This window comes from Apostichopus japonicus, chromosome 11 (assembly GCF_037975245.1).
Source record: "Apostichopus japonicus isolate 1M-3 chromosome 11, ASM3797524v1, whole genome shotgun sequence".
Taxonomy (NCBI): domain Eukaryota; kingdom Metazoa; phylum Echinodermata; class Holothuroidea; order Aspidochirotida; family Stichopodidae; genus Apostichopus; species Apostichopus japonicus.
In genome coordinates, this window is record NC_092571.1 from 2,166,859 (window position 1) to 2,181,240 (window position 14,382).

General features: G+C 35.8%; 1 protein-coding gene across 1 annotated transcript in view; it reads right to left on the reverse strand.

Annotated features, from left to right (window-relative positions):
• The window catches only part of LOC139975714 (uncharacterized), a 28,448-nt gene that overhangs the window by 5,704 nt on the left and 8,362 nt on the right, over positions 1 to 14,382 (reverse strand). Inside the window, exons 4-11 of the mRNA XM_071983817.1 lie at positions 12,132 to 12,209; positions 9,094 to 9,540; positions 7,161 to 7,241; positions 6,502 to 6,609; positions 4,604 to 4,846; positions 3,695 to 3,826; positions 2,041 to 2,274; positions 953 to 1,246 (exon numbers count right to left, since the gene is read on the reverse strand). Coding sequence (XP_071839918.1) covers positions 953 to 1,246; positions 2,041 to 2,274; positions 3,695 to 3,826; positions 4,604 to 4,846; positions 6,502 to 6,609; positions 7,161 to 7,241; positions 9,094 to 9,540; positions 12,132 to 12,209 — 1,617 coding nt within the window. The remainder of the gene's footprint in view (positions 1 to 952; positions 1,247 to 2,040; positions 2,275 to 3,694; positions 3,827 to 4,603; positions 4,847 to 6,501; positions 6,610 to 7,160; positions 7,242 to 9,093; positions 9,541 to 12,131; positions 12,210 to 14,382) is intronic.

Sequence of the window (14,382 nt, forward strand, 5' to 3'; positions counted from 1 at the left end):
CCCGTGCATAACAGGTGGTTGCGCCTCTGGTTCACCGTTTTACGTGAAACCCTTTAGGGACTAAAAGTTGTTACAAAGTTATGATATATTTTAATGGAAATCTTCTTAGCAGTCTTTAATTCTTGGCACAGATTGATGTTGCTCAATTTGCTGTTAGCCCTATAAGCTGACCGCTGACAGGGTTTTGTTCCACATTACGTTTAGTTTGTGGACTTATTTCTTGAAACTTCATCCGATAGTTCGGTATTAAAACTTTACTGGGACGTGATACGGTGGTGTGAGATTAGTCACATGGGACTGAGCATGCTACTATTGACGGCACTGATTGCTTACTAATAATTAAAGATGAAATGCACATTTTATATGCACTTTATTTGATATGGTTTCATTTTATGATCACTAAATAATCATTGCACTTGGTGTGTTGCATTTGTAATGTTTTTAAACAGTGATATAATCAAACTTTTCCCTCTTCTTTCTTGCCTTTTGTGTCAGAGTCTTCCTTTTGTCTTTGTCTGACACTGATGTGCAAATATACCGTCTTTTATTGTAAGCATATAAGGACATTGTATGCATTAAATGCATTGTATGCATTAAATGCATTGTATGCATTAAATGCATTGTATGCATTAAATGCATTAAATAATCAACTGAAATCAAATCTCTAAATAAATCAAGGAATCATTCTATATGGTTTTGATTTATGGGATGAAATTTCATTGGGTACAAACGTGATAGTTACAACTTCTGTGGTCGTAAGTGATGGGGAATGGTGGGGCACAGTTGCGTGAGAGGGTTCGACCAATCCTCACGCCACCCACACTGAAGACACTACACCCCCATTACTAATTTTTCTTCCCCCACCCCTCTCCCCTGCATCATCACCAAACGCATCTCATATGAGGTATTGAACGCTATACACGTACCGAATAACGCAATACCGATAACTTACCACTGTCAGGGGATACGAACGCATAGATAGCGTTATTGCTATCGCCATCGAACGTCACTCGATAACGCCCTAAACGTCGTGCTGGGCTACGCGTTGGTAAAGGTAGACTAGCGGTCCTTCCAAATGATGAGCCGCAAAGAACCAGGGGGTTATCTGTTGTTTCTGGCGCGGCGGAATTTAATTTTTCAAACACAACTGCCTGATTTTGGTTGCTGAAAGCAAACAGATGTACCTCAGTGGCGGATGCCTTTTTGATGTTAGGGTAGTCAACGATGACTACGTTGTCGATTACATCTGTGGATGAGATGATGAAGAAGAAAGAGTAACTAAAATATTAATATGTATTAAAATACACAAACTTAAAACCCAAAAAAAAAAAAAATGTAAAACACAAGTTCTTATTACAAATAAAAGTTATTAATGGCCTCCTAAGACATGTTTATACATCCTATTACCAGTTTGTTTTCTAGGACAAATTGGTGTTGAATTCTATATATCTATTGATGTTCTGTTCTTTTTTATGAACTTAAAACAATAACACTTTTTGATTGAGTCACTATAGTTATGGAATAACATTATCAAAATTTCAACTGGTACTGGTGAGTCCACATAATTTCCAGCCTTAAAGGAGAATTCCTATCATTCATCTGATTTAAAGTTGAATACCTTGACAACAGGATTACCTGTATTGAGACACCTTTAAGATATATGAAGATTAATATTTTGCCCCCCAAAAAACCATCATTTGAAGCGGTATTTCTCAAAACAAAGAATGCAATTAAGATACGGCACATTGTCGCCTTTCCCCCTCTCCAATAAAGGATAATAACTGAGGAAACTTTAACTTTTAAAACTTTGACTAATCAAAATTATGAATTGATTTGTTTACATAAGGTTTTAGTATCGAAGAGCATCGACAAATAAACAAACATCAAGTCAGACTCCTGATTTAAAAAAGTATCCTTAATTCATGAAATAATTGGGGGGGGGGAGGGAACAAAAGGGTTGGGGGATCGTATGACTATGACAATCTTTGCTTTGAAGTTTATATAGCGTCATTTTATTTAAGTATGCTGTGTTATCCTTACCGTTATCAAGAATACGAATAGTGATCGCCGACGTGGTACCTAGTGTCAACACTGTTGAAGATATGGTCATTTGTACCTCGAAAGTTTCGGTAGATTCGACTGTATCGTCGTCTATGATTGGAATAACTAACTCTACGGAAGTCGTCACTGGGCTGGTACTTTTAACAAAATTGACAGTGGTCACCTCTGTGAAATCATTTCCTGAAGTCGCTGAGCCTGGAGTGTACGTAAAACCTTACGACAAAAAGAGAGAGAGAGAGAAATTTAACAGGGAGATCATTTTCTTTTACCGACACACAGACATTTATATATATATATATATATATATATATATATATATATATATATATATATATATTTATATATATATATATATATATATATATATACATATCTATATATATATATATATATATACATATCTATATATATATATATATATATATATATATATATATATATATAAACATGTATGTATATATGTGTGAATATATATATGTTCGAAAATATATTTATATATATATGTACGTATGTAAATATATATATATATATATATATACATTCATTTATATTAAATATTTACATACATACATATATTTATATATATATTTACATGTACATATGTAAATAAATATATTCTAAACCAGAATTCAAAGATTTCTTACAAAGATGGTAATAAAACATGCCCTTGAGCATTGCTTATGCATGAATGTCGTTTCTGATGGCAATTAGCCTATATGATCTTCGGTTGTATGCATTGTATATTTCGTTATATTGTTGACTATCTTACCCTTAATGGAACCTGCGGAAGTTCGTATACTTTTAGATCTTTACCGTTGTCACATGACATGATGTAAAAGACAAAAAAGGTAACTGCCTAGACACTGTACAGTCATTTCCTTGAAACAATCGATCAAAACTGTTTTTTTTTCTGTTACAATTGCGATCCAAATCGGCACGGGTGTCATTTCTCGCCTGGACCAAATTACGGAATGTCTAGGGCTGAAAATTAGCGATGCGTAAACTGAACGATGCCGTTAACACAATAGCTCCGAATGGTCTTCGTTACGCGGTACTGATAAAGTGTATAGCCCACTGTTTCATTTTGTACCACTTATTCAATTACATATAGTCTAGCTTATACCCTTTACCCAGACTAATTAAGGTTCCTTCTCAATTAAAGAATGAGTCGGTATTTTACGTAGTTAAAACAACACAAGACAATTCATTTTCTATTTTTTTTTGAGCTGAAGTAGAGCCGTTGTGTTTCGGAAGTTTCTCTTAAATTCATATTGAGAAGATTTTACCAGTTGTGATAAAGGAACATTAATTTTTTCTTTCCATTTTAGATTTTTGTTTTGTTTTGTTTTCTCTGATTTCTTTTCCTCGTGATAAATTTGATGAAGGATCCGACCAAATCCGGCTTCGACAGGATCATTCACCCCCCCCCCCCCCACACCCATAAAGAAAACATGCTTGGTCTTATATTTTGTGGAATGTTTAAAATAAGTTAAATTTGGTGAAATTAAGTAAGATTCTGAGACTCCACTTTGGGCATGAAGAGATGCGGGAATTACATGTTAAAATAATATGGCTTATATACGATTGCAGCAAATTAAATCCAAACGCAAAACAAACTTTGTGAATTACTTACTAATTGAACCATCCTCCGGTATAGGGAGAGGTTGATTCAAGAACTTGAATTCGATCGTCACTGTGACACTACCAGCGCCCTCGGAGACATCATAAAGACTGTTAGCGAACTCGATCGGAACCAAGAATGAATCTTTGGGAAACAGAAAAGGACCAAAAAAAAACAACAAGTTGTGTTTAGTTTCGTAATTTGTCTTACACATAAAAGCGAGACGGAAGTGCAGGGGTGCTCGGAATTCTTCACTTGAAAACCAACTATATATAATATATATATACACCAAATACTTCACAAATTTGGTAAAATTGTTCAGGTTCGGTCTATGATGGTGTTTTTTTTTGTGGTAAATTGCTTGGAATCGACATGAATCTACCTCATGTGGGATAAATGTTTTCTTTTTTAGGTAGGGGTGGGGGGTGGTAGTTGTTGTCCTTTTCGAATATCATGATATATTGTACATGCCTGTGTTGGCCCCTTCCCATTCTACTTACAAAGACAGCCAGTTGGGACAATTTCCTAAACTTCTCATATAATCATGCTCACAAAGCACCGGTATTGACAGTGCAAAAAGTTACCAACCTTGATCTGTTAGAAACATGATATTCATACTGCTCGTACTGACAATACGAGTGCTCTGAAGCGGGATCTGACACTACAGTATAGGAAAAAATACAAATGATTGTCCCAACTGGGTGAACAAAGCATCTGGTTAATCTTTGCGAGTTGTCCTGTCAGGAAACTTGATCTTTCTCCATTATTACAGTATCTTTCCCAAGAGATGATATATTTTTACTCTCCTTTTGTTCTTACGTTCATTGTTAAAGTAAATGAAACCATAACATGTGTAAATGTAACACGTTGAATCTTTCTAGGAAGGGTAAGATATATTTTGCTTTTCTCTCTTGGACTTACCCGAGTCAGCATTGATAGAGAACACCAGCGGTGGAGACGAGTCGGCGGCAGATGGATGCCCGCCCCCAGTGACTTCAGACACGACCAGGATCAGGTCCTCCTGGCCCTCCATGAAATCGTCATCGATGGTAGGAATGGTGACGGAAGCTGTCGCCCTGTTAGCTAGGAATGTACACGGATAACCGGCCAAGAATGGAATATCCAAACCCTCTACGGCCGTCGAAGCTGGATCTAATGCAAACACTGTATAAGATATATACATATATGAGAAGTGGGTACATGATGTTGTCTCTCACGTCCATGCAGCGCACATTGGGAGGGTGACGGGAACCAACCACCGTGGAACTGTCAAGTAATACCCGGGTAACCGGACGCCTAATTTTTATTCCCAAGACGGATAAGGGTTTCAGGTTTTTCAGGAATTTACAAATTCGTTTGAAATCAAAGTTAGGGTTTAGAAAATGGATTAAGGAAAATGATGGATTGTCGTTCATAATCTGGGGTCAAAAGTAGGAAAAAAAGATTCAGAACATGTTTTTAGAAAAAAGCGTCAAATGTTTGGAATCTAGGGATTTGATTGGCCGATGCCCTTATTCGTCCTAGGAAAAAAATTACGCTAACCGGACAGAGGTCGAATATCCGAACCTTCTAAGGCAGTTGTAAGTGTAGAGTATAAAGCAAGAACTGGACACTTTGCATCCTGGAAGTTTCCTTATTGAAAGCTGGGCGGAAAGGGGAGGAAGGGGAGGGGGGGGGAGGTGGGCTACGCAGTGTATCAGTTCAAATTAAGACAGGTATTTCGAAATATGCCTCATGTAAGGCATGTTTTTGTTTTGTTTTCGTAACTGAAAGTTTGATACACAGAGCAAACGTTAAAGTGTTTGCCAAAAACCAACATATAATCACTTAAAGGACAAGATAAATTTTTTTTTTTTTAAATGCTTTAAAATTCAAGTGCGAACACAGTAAGTACAAATTGTACTTGCTTCTAATATAACTGGTAGGAACACGTTGAGACTTGCTCTAATTCGCATAGGTTATTGTAATGTATGGGATGTCACTTTCATGCAAAAATGTTGTTTTCAAGAGTTCAGTTCGATAACATTTGGAAACAGCCCTATAGGTTGTCTTTACAAGTGTAAATTCAAGGGTAAAGTCAAGGGTAAATTCACTGGTTTAGGTAAGGTATCCGCATGTCACCTCCGTCACTGTCATATAAGCACAGTCTGTTACATAATTACTCAGTCAAGTGTGTCAGTAGCACCATAGTCAGCTTGAGGGCATCTTAGAGAGAGCTCATGTGACTGACATTTAGACAAAGCTAAAATGGCATGTCGTCTCAGCGGAATCCAACAGTTTTGTATGCCGGATTTTGCGTGACGTCAGAGCTTTCTCTTTCCTGAAGTTCGATTGATAGCCGATAATATGGATTATGGATAGCAAAAAACCAAGCAACGGCACAGTAATTATGAGAAGTAGTGAAGGAAACAACGTACGTAGAAAATATGGTTTCCGGCACCATCGTTTTTTAGCAATATAAAAATCTGCCGATTCATCATCTTTAAATGAAAGATCCTACGTGTACCAAAGTACATAATAACTCAGAATTTGTTTTAGGTAAATTTTGTAAAACAATTCCGACAAAATTTCAAACTATATTACCCAGTGGCCAAAATTTCACAAGAATTGTCCAAGAGGTGTGGCACCAGAATCGAAAAAAATATAAAATAAAAAAACAAGTTCGCCGTCAAGCATCACTATATAACTTTAGTGTACCGTACGTATTAACATAGAAATGTGTGTGTATGTTGGGGGGGGGGGGGGTGGTGAGGTCATCTCGTCCTAATTTGGCTAAGATTTCATCATGGTAAATATTTGACCGTTAATCGATTTCTTACCAACTTCTGTCTGATCTGTGAATCCCCTGTTCGACGAACACATAATCTCTATGGACTCGCCCTCATCACGGGTTTGGGAGGTAGTGGATGTCACTGTTATTACGATCGCTATAGGTAAACAAGCATAAGCCAAAAAAGAAGAATAATAGATCTTGCAATGCTGCACTACGTATAAATGACAGGAGTATATCATAAAGAACATTGCAGTCTTAGTTCAATAATGGTCTGTATATAGGTAGCGATGAATCAAGGTAAATAACTACCAACACCCCCCCTACCCCCCCCCCCTCATCCTACCCACCGTCTCTTACAATGAGAACTTCCAGTCTTCATGGTAGACACCTACACACACACATACACGTACGGACGTACATATTGCAGTGGAAACTCACTGCCAAGTACTGCTGACGAAGGTCTCAGGGGGGACCGAATATTCCAATATATATTTTCTAAAACAGAACGCCTTATTGGTCAATTATGAGTCATATCTTATTTCTCTGCTTTTATCTATTAATATTTCCTTTTGGAGTACACATTCAAGTCACATGATCAAACTTCAGATTCCCACGTAAAATCCCAACATCTTTCTCTCTCAAACTCCCTCGACTAAGTTTTTTTTTTTTCAAGGAAAAAAAATTGATGTGAAATTTAAAACTCACTATTTTGGCATCTGTTTCCATAGTAACCGCTTGCACATGAGCATGAATCACAAAACCCTCCGTTTAAACACATGCCGCATCCTATTGATGAATAGAGACAACGGAAAATGAAGTATACCTCATGAAGTGGAAAAAGAAAATATAATAATGTAAATTGTGCTACTTTTAATATGACCATTGCTTGCCTGGGGGGGGGGGTGGTGGGTGGAGTAAAACCGCCAACACAAAATGGTTCTCAACGTGTGTAACCATTGAACCCGCTGTTCAGAAACCTGCTAGTTAGATTCATTTCTAAAACATGCCGGTGGTTATCCGGAATTTTTTTATTGGTCTAAAAAATCACATTTTTTTAGAATAATAAACTGGTTAACTACGAGATCATATTTGCGTAACTTTTAAAGGTCTACGGAAACCTAAGAACATTAGAATATTAGAAATCATAAAAAAATAGCTGCTACTCCCATCAAACTCTATCAAAGATTGACCATTTCACAAGTCCTTTTTTAATTCTAGGTTTTATTTAGGCTATGTTTAAGCATTACCTAATTATGCTAATTGATGATGTAAATGGAGTGACTGCCTTATTTTCTGTTATTCCGCTGTTTTTATAGCCTTCGTTTCAAGGACACGGGTTTGTGGCCAAAGGTGGGTTTTTTTTGGGGGGGGGGGGGGGTGGGGGGTGGATTTTTTTGTGTTCTTTGGGAAGATGAACACCACATTTACATAATTCATAATATATATGTGTGCATGTAATTAGGGGGTTACTTATTAATGCCTAAAGTAAGAAATGTTGATGATTGCAACACTCCACGTAATAGTTTGCACATGTTTAATGAATTTCCAAGATATACCAAAACTTCAAATGTGTAATATATTGAAAACGAAAAGAGCTTTTCGGAATATATCAACAGATTTTGAGTGCGATTATCACACAACAAATGTCATCACCAAGCGGCAGATTGGCTAGATGTCTATAGTACTTTTTAAGGAATAACGAAGGCATGGATCAAAAACACAATTTATATTGTTCGGTAACCTCAAAACTATCTAATAAACGATTTTTATGTTCACCGCTTTCTGTTGGACTGAATACGCTCGCTTTGAAAATTGGGCTCTTTAGGCCTAAAACTACAATGCACAGTAAGACGCCATTCATTACGCAAATTCTATCTTCATGACGCCAGGGAGGAACAACTCAATCGAGCAGTATAGCGCTTTCTCTGTGCTTTTTTTACTGTTGAAAGTGGAACATATTCTAAGGATCCTGGTGAAATTTGCAAGCAATTCCGATATATATATATATATATATATATATATATATATATATATATATATATATATATATATATATATAAATATATATATATATATATATATATATATATATATATATATATATATATATATATATATATATATATATATATCGAAATTGTTTGCAAATTTCATCAGGATCCTTAGAATATGTTCCAAACAATTCCGATATATATATATATATATATATATATATATATATATATATATATATATATATATATATATATATATATATATATATATATATATATATATATATATATATCGGAATTGTTTGCAAATTTCACCAGGATCCTTAGAATATGTTCCAAACAATTCCGATATATATATATATATATATATATATATATATATATATATATATATATATATATATATATATATTTATATATATATATATATATATATATATATATATATATATATATATATTTATATATATATATATATATATATATATATATATATATATATATATATATATATATATCGGAATTGTTTGCAAATTTCACCAGGATCCTTAGAATATGTTCCACTTTCAACAGTAAAACCTCAGCATCTTTTTGACCTCAGCATTATCTTTTTTTGTCAATAAAGTTTAAAAATGGTAACGTACTGTTATCAACGAGCCTGACTTCAAAGGCTACTCCTTGCCCGGAACCAGCGTCATCGTTACGGAAATTGATCACCAACCGGTTCGCAGTAATAAGGATTTCCCTGTCAACAATACCGAAATTCCGCATGGTGGACCCATCGCTATATGGAAAAGTGGGCTCAGTACCACCGATTCTGCCGATCCTATCTATACCCAGCCCTCCCGTCAGAATTAGGTTGCCTCCAGGACTTAAGTCAAATGTGCGGAAAATGATGATGATTTCAGAATTGAGAGGGCCTGTGATTACAATGTTGCACGAGCCGGTAGCAGATGTGTAACCACCACTATTAAAATTTTGCGTCGCAATATAAAAATGCGATTCTGCTTCTGTGTACATAAGATCAAAAGTTGCCCCAGCAGGACACGCCGTGTCATCAGGCGTGGCCGCACGTGCTACGAAACGTCCAGCTGTTAACAAAACGAAGAAAAGAAAAATGATGAAAACCCTAGATCGGATCATATATACGTCCATTCACACACGTTTTAGTTAATGAAGAAAAATATCAAAAGTTGTGTTCGTAAACAAAAGTTCAGAACAGAATTAGTTGGTCAAGTATAATGCGTCCTCCATCCTCCTCGTCCACGGAATCTTATGGGTCCGTGAGGAAACAAAAGGAGGTTGGCGATCCGTGAAAGCAAGGGTTCACAAGGGAGATGTTGCACAGTAAAATTGGAGCCCGTACGACTCACACGAGTGTCTCCACAATGAACTGGTTTATTTACGCTTTTCAAGACAGTAAAGTAACAAGTCTAATGACACCTTCTCGAGCAAAGAAAACAAAACTTGCCTGACATCAGCCCCAATCATGGTGGGACGTAGAATCTTGGTACATGTTCCCTTATGTCTATAAGGCGTATGAATATTCTTTCATTGTCCGTATAAAGGTGTGGGGGGGGGGGGTGTCTTTGGATGAGAACAAATACACCCAGTTTCGTTTGTGAACCTATAAGTTTAACCATGCATGCGTGCAAATATGGAATACTCAAGTCAGTAGGCTACAGATCTGGTCAATCAAATCCCTAAAACTTTAAATAAGGTTAATAATAATGAATAATGATGCAAACCACTTGTCTGTCCATGTCTTATCGCTACACGATCAAATGAAATAGAAGTAAGGAATTCATTTCGCTAGCAAAGTGTTTGTATACTCGTAGTTTAACAAAGAAGGAAGGGGGCAAGTCTACATAACACATGTCCGATAAACCTTATCCCTACAACATACTGAAAGAAGGTAGAAAGAAGTACGAATTTAGTCTGCTATAACAACAGATATAGTGTTTTGGAGTGTTAGCTCAGTGGTTAACGCCGGTGCCTTTCAATCATAAGGTCCCCGGTTCGAGTCACTCCCAGATTCATGTATGTCGTCCAGTTACAGAGTTGTTGACAATTAACAATTCATAATCATGGACGTTAAATATATGAATGTAAGAGACTGACTTCGGTCAGCTTGCGGCTTTGATAAGCCAATGAGGCTTCTTCGCGAGTTCCTGCTTGCAGGAGGATCTAATATACATACATACATACATACATACATGAACTCAGTGTTATTTTTGTATGTGATAGAACTACTATAAAGCTGTATATTGAGTTTGAAGGAGACTAAACTGATAATATCATATATAATATAATATAATATAATATAATATATATATATATATATATATATATATATATATATATATATATATATATATATATATATATATATATATATATATATATATATATATATATATATATATATATATATGAATAAAGACTTTTCTCCGAGATGCCTACACCTTTATCGCTACAGCATCCAATGAGGTAGAAGTTAGAATACACTATGAAACCAAACTATTTCTTTGAAACTAGTTGTGAAACAGAAGGAAGACTGGATTTTGCATGCAACACTGAAGTCTGACGAGTTTTATCAGTCGTATCCTTACATGACCACAAGACGAAATGGAAGTCAGATTTCGGTCAGACCAGGATGTCAAAAGAAATATTCTTCTTCGAGATGTAAGAAGGAAAACTCAACTCAACTCCACTTTAGACAACAGGTTAGTCAATCTTACAATCTACACAACATGAAATAAGAGAAAGAGGAGGGAGGGGTGGGGTGGGGAGAGAGCTAACATAAATTGTGACAAGAATGCTTTCATTAATTAAATTGGAAAAAAAACGAAATATTGATGCCTGCAAGCATCTTGTCTGACAAAGTCCAAAAGATCATCAGAAGAAAATAATAATTCAGTCTGACAGCAATACGGTTGTGAAATTACTTGACCAAAGAAGGAATATGCACGTCTACAAACAAAATGTTTGACCAATATAAACGTAACTTCTACACCATAACAGACTTTAGAGAGAGAGATGTGAAAGAAAAATGATAAAATGTCGATCATAGTGAATTACATTAACAGAATGATGACAGAATGGTATGATAATGATCATAATAATGATAATAATATTTGAATAAACTGACGAACACGTCTGTATAGATGGAACATTGTTTTTTAACTTTTTTTTAATTGGCGCCAACAGTGTTTATTAACTTTTTGAATTGACGAAAACAGTGTTTTTTAACTCTGTTTAATTGTCGCAAACAGACCATATGTGCTACAATCAAGTACACAAAGGTACCGTACAGTTTATTAAGTTAGAAATTGATAATATTGTAAGAAATGGGAAAGGAAAAAGGGGGAAAAACACCTGAGGCGTCAGTTTGAAATCCATAATATTCGTCAATATAGTATTCATAACAAATATCACTCAAAGTAAAAAGAATATAATGAATTTAATATAACCCAAAACTAGAAAGTGCCACTCGGATTTCATCAGGAATTTTCATGATGAACTATGCAATACTTGACAATACAATATAATTACAATTATCATTTATGACTATATACTTTTTATTTTTTAGATATTTTTCACCACGAATAACTGCCCTGCATACGAAATGGTAATTAAGATATTGTTATTGGCATAATAATGTTGCGTCAATTCAACTCACATGGGTCTTCACACATATCGCCAGCAGAAGCAGCAAAAGCCGTGCAATCACATGCGCCGCAGATACTGGTTTGTACGTCTGAAATAAAACAACAATGGAGATACAAATAATGATAAAGGGTTTAGGAAGGGGCGCCGAAAACCCTGGTTGGGCAATTACTTCACCGGGCCCTCTTTTGCAAGTCTTTACCCGTGTATGGTACATTTATGGGTGTATGGTGAACCCTTGACCTGATTCATTCCTAATCACACCCGAGCCCCTACTTGAGCTCTCCCCCTCCCCCCTTACTGGATGTATAGTCCCCTCAACTACCAGTGACCTACCCTATCGTCAGGTTTACGCATATGGAATGACCACTCGAGTCAAAACTAAACTTAATGGACACAACCCTGGATTGTCTGGGTTTTTTTTTCTTCAATCCTCTTGTTGTATGACTGATCACGTGATCGTTATGATAGCGTGTACATATTGAAAAGAACAAAGCATATTCCCTACTAGTTTGTTTCTTTTTCTTTTTCCTCTTCTTCTTACTGACGATAACAAACATACCAAGATGCCACCACAACCACCTTACCGAGCTATCTATGACGTCACAACCATTAGCACTCTCCCAAACATCGAACTATATCAATTAAATCAAATTGATCTACATTGCAAACAAATGTTGTGTCCCCAAACATTTCATATATAATTCGTTTCATATTTTTGAATAATTTCATCTTTCCGGTGTAGTTATAAGGGTCGCAGATGATATATTTGAGGTTTGGTGGTCTTTTCTCTTACGGTCGATTATAGTGCAAAAGAAAATATCAAAAATGTTGGTTTTTGGTTTTCAGTCAAACGTGTAGTGCTACTCTTGTACAGTTACCATGTACATGTGAGCTAACACAAAACCATCATTTAGTTGTTTTGGTGGTCGGGGTGTGAACGTACAGTCTTTAAAACTAAACATCTAAGCATGATATGTTACGGTTTTACAACACCTGGCACCACGACACTTTTATATCTGAAGTTGTGACGCCGAAACAATTTTTAATTTACCTTTCAAATTAAATTTCACTTCAATTCAATTCTTTTCGTTTATTTCAATCTTATTAACGAAATCAATCTGGTCACACCGTCATGGTTGTTTCCAATTGACAAGTTACTCGCCTTTAATTCCAATAAAAATAAAATGTTTGTGTCCCACACATTTTAGCATATGATTTGTTACATTATTCACGGTTTTCCCGGCCACAAATCGTAACTGCTAAACATTTAGGTATAGGTATAGATAGTATTGTTGTTGTTACTGCTTGGAAAAACAATTGAAATTTTTTTACAAACAAAATTATTTTGTAATACAGGGTCCAACCATTGAATTCACTTCAAATTTCATTTCATATAACTTTTTTCTACGAATATAAAATATAAACTGCTTTGGCAATAGTAACAGTTGAAAAGGTGACAGAAAGGGCATGGTAGTCTACTTTATTAGTCTAATTAAAGTTTCACTGTTTACGCAATTAAGATCTTAGAAGAATATGTGTTTGATGCATGTTCACTCCTTATAGCTTAAACACAGTAAACAGTCTATGTTCAAAGCATGCCGTCACGCTGTAGTTCCACGGAATTCGAGCACATTAGTCCACTTGCGTTCTTGTTTTTGAAATCATTTGCCACCCCCAACCCCACCCATCCCGTAGGCTGTGGTATTTGGCATATACACCCAGTTTGGACATTTTTGTACTATACTGTAGTGTCATGTCCAAGAGCACTCGTATTGTCAGTACGAGCAGTATGAATATGATGTTTCTAGCAGATCAAGGTTAGGAACTGTTTGTACTGACAATACCAGAGTTTTAAAGCATCATATTGGAGTACAGTTTAGAGAGGTATTAGCATTAGGAAGTTGTCCCAACTAGCTGGCATATATGTCTCAGTTACACTCACAAGCATAACAGTAGCAAAGTAACACCTTCTTTGCAAAGGGTACAGCCTACTTTGTATGGAAAGAGGAACTTAAAGCAATTTGACTGACAAGATGAATGGAGGTTTGTGGAGAAACGGCCGTATCATGATACGTGTATAAATAAGAGGTGTAATTACAAATTGGTAAACATTTCAAACTCCTTCCTTCTTTTATAATCTCCAGTTAGTTTTCAGAAGTTAGTTATCAGAAATGGTGTTACCTGATTTCCAACCATATAATAGCCTGTTATATGTAACTCTATTGTCACGGTGACAACACAACGAAGCTAAAGGCTGTACA